Source organism: Electrona antarctica (genome assembly GCF_951216825.1).
Source record: "Electrona antarctica genome assembly, chromosome: 12".
In the NCBI taxonomy this organism is placed as follows: Eukaryota; Metazoa; Chordata; class Actinopteri; order Myctophiformes; family Myctophidae; genus Electrona; species Electrona antarctica.
In genome coordinates this window covers 33,670,473-33,679,129 of record NC_136793.1, presented here as the reverse complement: position 1 = coordinate 33,679,129, position 8,657 = coordinate 33,670,473, and the positions used below count along the sequence as shown (strand labels likewise).

At 41.4% G+C, this 8,657-nt stretch overlaps 1 protein-coding gene across 1 annotated transcript; it reads right to left on the bottom strand.

Annotated features, from left to right (window-relative positions):
- Positions 1-2,562: 2,562 nt before the first annotated feature.
- Positions 2,563-7,934, bottom strand: LOC306933993 (phosphatidylinositol 3-kinase regulatory subunit alpha-like). The gene is given in 11 exon segments (XM_079516383.1): positions 2,563-2,892; positions 2,971-3,054; positions 3,056-3,136; positions 3,580-3,654; positions 4,549-4,703; positions 4,707-4,746; positions 4,998-5,140; positions 5,725-5,850; positions 5,964-6,144; positions 6,969-7,067; positions 7,835-7,934. Coding segments are annotated over 11 exon segments (1,218 nt in total). The 5' UTR covers positions 7,879-7,934; the 3' UTR covers positions 2,563-2,702.
- Positions 7,935-8,657: the final 723 nt, after the last annotated feature.

Here is an 8,657-nt window from a genome sequence, read left to right as displayed (position 1 = left end):
TTGATACTGGCATTACAGGGTCAATTAGAAGCAGAGAAGAAAAAGAAAAGAACTACTATCTGGATTTCTGATACAGAAAATACAGTGTCTATGGAATGAAAACAGAGATCAAACAGTCAAAACACAAACCATGCTGAACACACACGCATTCACTCTACTGGCTCAGGCTCTCCAACATATTCCACTGTGTCTGTGGAGAAATGGGTTTGGTTCGTGTGTGCATCCTTCTCATAGCATTGTAAGAAGAAAAGTAAATCACAAAAACATTTGCACTAGAAATAATCCAAAGTAAAAAAAGGGACAGCACCCGGGATATGAATTTGGACCAAATCAATCAATACTCCTATTCAGGCTAGCCCTCATTGGGGTTCTAATATCAGTGTACGATTCTTGGGTGAGAAATATTAATCCTGAGAAACTGCACCTGAATGTGTAGGCCATAATATCTAAAGCCGTTTCATTCCAACATGCTATATGTCCATTTTGGAAAAATTGCACCACCTGAAATTACTCAATGTTTCAAAAGCACCCATAATCCAATGTGTGCATCTATTGAAAGTATAGTGATTATTTGCCTCCAGATCTATTGTAAATCCCCTAAGAGATATCTCATTGTGGAATGACAATCTTCACATACTATATTCATGTCCGCAATACCTCAGAATGAAATCAAATACAACAAAGCTTATAATAAGCAAGAAATGTAGTACTCTAACTGATCAACATGAATGACTTTAAACACAATGAAGATGAATGAACCATGGTTAACAATGTACACTGCTACAATGGTGAATTAAAAACCATGTGACTTCTTTTTTTCCATATTTTGCTAATGGCAAACATGATGGTTGACAAGCAATGAAGGTTAAGATTACCCGAGTAAGAAAAAAAAGATTCAAAACAGCACAGAAGATCAATGTCTATTTAAAACAATAATGACAGCATCAGTCGCATTTAAATCCATACCAAATGCACATCAACATGGATTGTTAATCAGATGCCGTTTCTGATGGTTACATGTGTTTGGTCCGACGATTCATTGATCCGATACCCCTAACCCCTAACCTAACCATAACCGCAAGCACGGGAGCAGGCGCTAGTCCGAGGTGCGGACGCATGTCGAACCAATGCTCCGTCGGACCATAGTATGCCTCCCGTTTCAGATGAACCCATGTTCAGCGTTCCTTTAATAGCTTGAATAGTTTTAATGCTCCATGTCTTTCATTGGCTAGGTTACATAGTTAAGTCCAACTTTCTGCTGCATGTCTGCTCAAGTGCTGTTACTTTGGCTAGTTTTGCCATCAGAGGTTACATGGAACGATTTGGGGATCAGTCCGTTTGTGGTACGTTTTACAATAACATTAACAACATTTATCCACTTTAACCGCAGCATCCCGATTATGGGAAGATTTTTTGAATTTCTTCTAAGATCTCCTAAGCTCTACAAGCGAAAATAACAGATCTACAAGCTCACATGTGAGATTGTAGATGGCCTATTTCCGCCATTTGCTGTATGATGGAAGTATATAGGTCTTAAGTGGTTAAGATAAGAGTGGGTTTTCATTGTCAACAAGACAATATAATTGAAGGAAAGGGGGCCCTCATTTGGGAATCATGAGATTATTGGATTTTACTGCTTCAAAAAGACAAAGATCTACCAAACTATCTAGTTGAGAAAAAAATAAAGACATTCGCAAAGTTTGTTGAGCTACATGTCATTTTCCACAACGTTTCCCAGCTTGGCAAACATAATTTTCAAACAAAACTTTTGCCTCACTCGGACACACGGATGCTAACTCACCGACTATAAACAACCACGGCTTTAAAAGCATGAAATTGACTCAAGGAAACATGAAACATGAAAATGGAAAAACTTAAAAACAAGCCGTGTTGATGGTGGTTTCAAAGAGTCTGAATTGTGAAGTGGGGTTATTTGTATGTGAACGATACGTGGCAGTCAATTTCTTTACCCTCTTTTAAAGTTCGCCCCATTTCATTTTCACTCACAGTGTTTAGCATGTCAAGAAAAGTCCCTCTTTTCCTTCACTCGATTGTCCCTCATTTCATCTTTAACATCATTGTCTTCTTCGTACATAATTTGCTTTTAGGTTCAGCATCAACAGGATCCATACAGACGGACATGTAGAGGTGGTCTTGTGGTAAAGCGGGATGGCCCTGGATAGCTCTCTCTGTTGGATGTAAAAGGGGCTAGACCGGGTAACCAATGATATTCCTGATACCTGAATTCAGCTGTGGAAGTTTATCGATGTTTCAGTCTGTGGTTTCTGGATGTTGTTGGAAGGAAGTGCCTTTGTATAACCACCGGTGTGGGGGTAAACATGTCCTTTTAAAAGAAAAGTAATTAAATCCACTGAGAGTTTAGCAGGACCCAGTTTTATCTCCATATCAGCTGAGAGCTCAGTCTTTGAACACCATAGTCTGGGCATGGGCCTATGAAGACAATACACATAACCTTCCCCTTCATCTCTATAGAGTGGTGTCACCCAGTCATATATCCTCAGGTGCTGAATGCATTTCCATTTTCTAATCCGACCAAACACACACCTTTGATCGGAAAGATGGAAATCACATGGTGTAGTACTTGAAATGAAGAACAAAAACAAATGATAATACTACACTCGGCACCTCCGTGGTATGTGATTGGGACGCCAGCTGTAAAGTTAACAAAGTTTGAGAAAGCTTCAGCGTCTCTGCTGGCCGTAGACAGGGAAGGCCAGAGTGACGTTGAGGGAGTCGTTGTGCTGAACCAGAGAGGTGTGTTGGTAGTGAAGGACCAGCTCCTTCAGGGAGCCATAAAGGTTGTAGGGTTCGGCAAAACCGAAGCCGGTGTGGGTCTTGTTGATGACACAGTGCTTTACCTCTCCTTCCACACTGGAGAGCAGAGGAAAGAGAACAAAATTAGTATTGCTGTGTCAGACAGACAGTCAGACACCAGCCAATGATCCTTACACTACGGAGCAGGCGTAGCAGCCAGGCTTGCTGCTGTCTCGGACCAAGAAGGTTCCATCTCTCTTTCCTCGGAGCAGAGACTCGGTTACGGTTAATGTTCCCCAGACGCCATAACCGCTCGTCATGATGGGGGAGGTCCTCTTCATCCTCAACCATGCTGTACTCACTGGAGACAAGACAGGGAAATCTCTGTTAGAGCTTGGTAGACATGGGCACAGGTACAGTAACAGACAGATATGCATACAGACGCATTCAGTCCAACCATCAAATATTGCTTGCTATTGTCTCTATTTTATTGATGAGGTTTCACAGCCGTGTACCACCCCCAAATGTTTTGTATTGGTCGAGATGCGCATGCTGCTTTGCACCCATTTCCAGAATACAGCAGAAGTTTTATTAAGAGTGAAGGTAATTGGATGTTCAAATGGCATTGTGGACAGACAAGACCGTAAACACAAAGCAGCGGCAGAGAGCAGTCTGATGCCATGCTAAATGTTTGATATGATTGGTTTGCACGCTATCGAGTGGTCCAGCTTATGCCAAGTAGAGTTTCCCAACTGAACTTCCGAGGTTCATTTGAAGGGAAGACTGTTGTATAAGTATACTCACTCCTCTGTGGTCTCGTTCTTCAGTCCCAGCCATTCGTTCAGTTTTCTCTGCCTCACTCCCTTCTGGGTCAGCCACCTGACACACAAACACACACACACACACACAGTTTATAACATAGAACTCAATGTTGTTAAGCGGTCTGGTTGTTTCTGCAACCATCAAAGCATCCTTTGAGTAGAGTCAAAGTACATGAAGAGGGAGTTAAGGCAAGATACTGCCGGGTTATCATGACTTATTAACCGTGCACTGATGATGTAAGTATGGTAATGCTGTAATGACTTTGGACAAAATCTTAACATCTAAAAATATATATTAAGACATTAACTGAAAAAAAGATCTAAGCTCATGTGCTATGTATGGCTGAAGGCAGCTGTGAATAGACAATGACATGCATTGAAACCAGTCTGTATTTAACATACAGACAGAAGATGTCTCCCTCTAGTGGTTGTGTTCAGAATATTACGTACCCATTACATGCCTCAGTTACTGTTTTACAGCATGTGTGTTCTTACATCAAGTAGTAGTCCCTTATCGTGTGTGTGAAATGAAATGAAATGAAATCTATATTTACCCAGGGTATCTGGGCTAAGCTCAAGAACTTGTTTCCAGCCAGGCCCTGCTCATAGAACACATTTCATCGTAGTGGTTGATGCCTTGTTCAAGGGCATTTCAGCGGTGGTAATTTTAACGTGTCGGACGGCTGGTTCGAACTGGGAACCTTCCGGTATCTAGACCGCGCCGCTATCCGTTCGGCCACCGCTGCCACGTGTGTGTGTGTGTGTGTGTGTGTGTGTGTGTGTGTGTGTGTGTGTGTGTGTGTGTGTGTGTGTGTGTGTGTGTGTGTGTGTGTGTGTGTGTGTGTGTGTGTGTGTGTGTGTGTGTGTGTGTGTGTGTGTGTGTGTGTGTGTGTGTGTGTGTGTGTGTGTGTGTGTGTGTGTGTGTGTGTGTGTGTGTGTGTGTGTGTCATACATCAGGTATTGGTCTCTGGTCTTGCGGAGCTGGATGAGGTCAGGTTTGATGCTGTTCATCTTCTTGTCAATCTCTCTGTAGTCCGATGCCTGCTTCTTTAAATCCACCTCTAGGTGGCGCTTACTGTCCACAATCTCACTGATCCGTGACTTCAGCTATTCATACAACTCACCCCGACATGTCAAAAAGTGAAGACAACTCACCGGGGTGAGATGTCCGGTATTCGTCATAATTAACCATGATTCTTTGAAAAAGAGGACAGGGTAAGGAAGATTTATTTTTAAGTTTAAAAGTTGACATAATCGACTTCACGTCAGGCAGGCTGAACAACAACTCTTAACTGTGATATAGACACAACTCACGAAATATAATTACAATTTAGACATTTAAAGTCTGAAGAGTTAAGTCTTTACCACATCCTGTCATGAGTTAGTGCTTAAAATGTCTACCTCTGGATCTCCTTGTCGTTGCCCTCCCGGCGGAACTTCTCAATGTACTCTTTACTGAAGCGCTCCTGTGTCTGACACTGCTCCTCAAATATCTTTATGGTCTCGTTAAATGCTTCAATGGCTGTTCGCTTCATCTGGATCTCCTGTTGGACAGAGATGAAGGAGGGAGGGGATGATTAAGAGATCGGTAAATGTGCAGAGCAGAGGCACAACAGAGGGAGGAATTCAGAGGAATTAGCAGCCTTTGCATAGAAACATTGTGATGTTCATGTTTACCAAACAGCTAGCTATACCTGTAATATGGGTAATTGTAGTTTGCGCTGTGAGGCAATAAACATTGTACAATGAAAGTCTACTTGTACAGGAATAAACATGCTGCATGCTCTCACTTTCTCGCTTGTTTTCATTCAAGGGATAATTTCACTTTTGGGTCATTTTATCGTCTACTCAGGCTTTTGGGAGCACGCCGGACAGTTGCTTGATTCAGAAGTTAGATATTTGATATTAATTTTATCAGACACATTGTTCACTTACTGTACCACCTTATTTGTTATTTTTCCAGAACAGTGACCATATATTCATGTATATTATTTCTTGTTGCAAATAGATTTTCTTATTTGTGAAAGTATGTGCTCGTGTGTGTTTTCCATGCCATTACAATGAACTCTCCTTTTTGTATTGTTTCTCCATTTAAAGAGAGTTTAGAACGTTGTAATGTTGCATGTACCTGTGAGGTCCTGGTATATTCTTCGTACAGTCTGTCGTACTCTCGGTTCTTCTCCTGGTACTGCAGATGGTACTCATGGAGTTTCTTCCCAACAGCTTCAATACTGTCCTCCTTCACTACCTGGTCCTAAACACAGTTTCATCATCATGTATTAACAAACACAATGACCACAAGATATCTCAACAGGCTTCATTCCTATCTACGTATATCAGCTATGTAAATTAAACTACCACACCAACCTGCTGGTGCTTGGACACAGGGTAGAGTAGCTTGACGTCCAGTTTGGGATTATACTGGGCCAGAGACTCATGCCGATAGTGGTTGATGAGCTCCACCACTGAACTGAACGTCAGAGGGTCAGAGAACCCATATTTCCCCTCCCGGTGGAAAATCTTTATCAGTTTGTTGTTGCCTCCTTTCCTGTAGAGAACAGAAGATGAGTTTAAAAGTCAAATGCATTAATCTGGTCTCAAAATACACAGGTGATCACTGATCACTGATCACCAAAGATATGCACAATAATACACTGATGGCCCCGGATCCATCCGGACTACTCAAGATGCAAAATGAAATTATACCGATTATACATTGAAAACTCAAACTGTCCCTTTTAACTTCAAGGTATTGTTTTGCTGTATCACACAACAGTACCAAAAAAGATGAACAGTGAAGTGGCAGTTACTGAACCCTGAAACACCATTGAGCTTATAGATAGTTCTAGAATATAGAGTTTGCAGAAGCTTCTAAAATGGCAAGCTTGATAGTTCTATAACAGCGAGTTTGTATAAGCTGATAACAGGGTTATAGTACAATGACCTGAGAAAGCTCTACACCAGTGAGCAGGCACTGGTAGAAATTGGTGTTACAGCACTGCCAGCTTTGTGTGTAGTGGTCAGACGTGGTACTGATGCAGTATCCTGGCACATCAATGACGGTTAAGATTCAATGGGTGAATTGCATATTATACCAATACTAAGAGCGTATTATACGCAACACTAAGTTGACTAGAGGCTGTGCTGTTCTACCAAATAAACATGGGACTGACATTGAACACATGACAATTTAATTCATAGAAAAGTTTTGATTTGAGTTTTGCAAAAGGGAGCATTGCCTTAAGATGCATTTTAAATCCTGGTCTCTATGGAGCTGATGGCGCCTTGCAACAGTGAGTTGTAACAATAGAGTTGTAGAATAGTGAGTTCTAGCATGGCATGTATTCAAAGTTACTAAAGAAGTGAACTGACCTCAGGGTGAGTGTGTAGTCACCGTGCATCTTGGTGGAGGCATCTCGGACCAGAAACGTACCGTCAGCTGTGTCTCTCAGCTTTTCATTCACCTCCTCTCTGCAAATCACAAAGGCCATGACAAAAGGTTGTATGACTGTGTGAATTACTGTAGTGTCTGTATGTATGTTGTAGACTCGGTGCTAATTTCGTTGACAAAAACTATGACGAAAAATGTCCGGCGACTACCATATTTTCACTGACAAACTAAATAAAAGCTAAGTTATGATGACTTCGGCTTCACTCACCTTCGCATCTAGCATACAACATTGTTGGATGCTAGATGTAAACAAAGGGTTTGTTTACATCTTGCCCCAATGCATTTCCAATGGAAGTCACATGGTTTGACACAACATTTGTGTTTTAGGGCTTTCGGCTGTGTTTCGACTGCCCCCCTCCCCCTCATACAACAAAAATGTTGTGTCAAACCATGTGACTCCCATTGGAAATGCATTGCGAGCTTGCATCAGTAAACAAGTCTCATGCATCAGCTATACAACAATCTGTTGTGCACGTGTGAGTCAGGCCTAAGACTAAATATATTGACAATTTTGTCAGTGAGGGACTAGTGGAGATGAGATCCAGTAGAACTAAAAGACAAGTTTGGTTGCACTAATTAGTAGATATACAGATCGGCTATTTTCAGCACGCAACCAAGAGTAAAATCAGGCAATACGACGCCATCAAGGCCTGCCAAAATACGTTTTGTAGACAAAATGCAGTGTCAATTTAGCAGACTAAAATCTAAATTAAACTAAAACATTTCAGATCAATCAAAGCCTTCTGTCATAATTAACACTCATTGTAGTATGTGTGTGTAAAGTCACCTGGATATGTCTCCCCAGTACCATTCGGAGTCCTGCAGGGCCATGCTGTTGTTGAAGATGCTCGGGACTGGAGTAGATGGCTTGGCTGGTTTAGGAGGCAGAGCTGAGATGGAGACATTGAACAACAATTTGAGCAAAGGAAGAGCTATAAATATATTATATAGCAGTGATAATTAGCAGCCCAATTATGTCCGCCAGAAAGGCAAGGGGGAGATTATGTTTTCGTCCTGTGTGTGTCTGTATATCTGTCTCTCCGTGTGTGGGGGTCATTTCAGAAACTACTGGGGTGATCAGTGCCAGTTGGTCAAGGAAAGTAATTTGTTTCAGGAGACCACAAGGGGAGGTCATCTCATTGTTCCCATAGAAAGGATGGCATTCACTGTCGACATTTCCTTTTTGAGGGGCGCTAGCCCCTCCTATATTCAGCTATAGTGTAGATTCTTGTCCTAACACAAATATTAAATGCTATTTGACAATAAATGGAGAATTTACGTCATATGTAGACAATGGATGGAGAATGATGATGTACTATGATAAGAGCGCCCCTCACCTCACACTGGTGTGATTTTTGTCCTTTTATTTACTACTAATAATAATAATAAAGCTTTATTTATATAGCACTTTTCAAGAACAAGGTCACAAAGTGCTGAACAACAAGAGCATAGAACATATCATGCATCCAAAGGCAACAACAAAAACACAGAATAATGGCAGTGAAAAACATATAAAAAGGTGAAAAATACATCAGAAAATACAAAGGGAATTGCAATAGTCTAGCCGTGAATAGATGAAGGCGTGGATGACTTTGGTTAAGTCGGGGCGT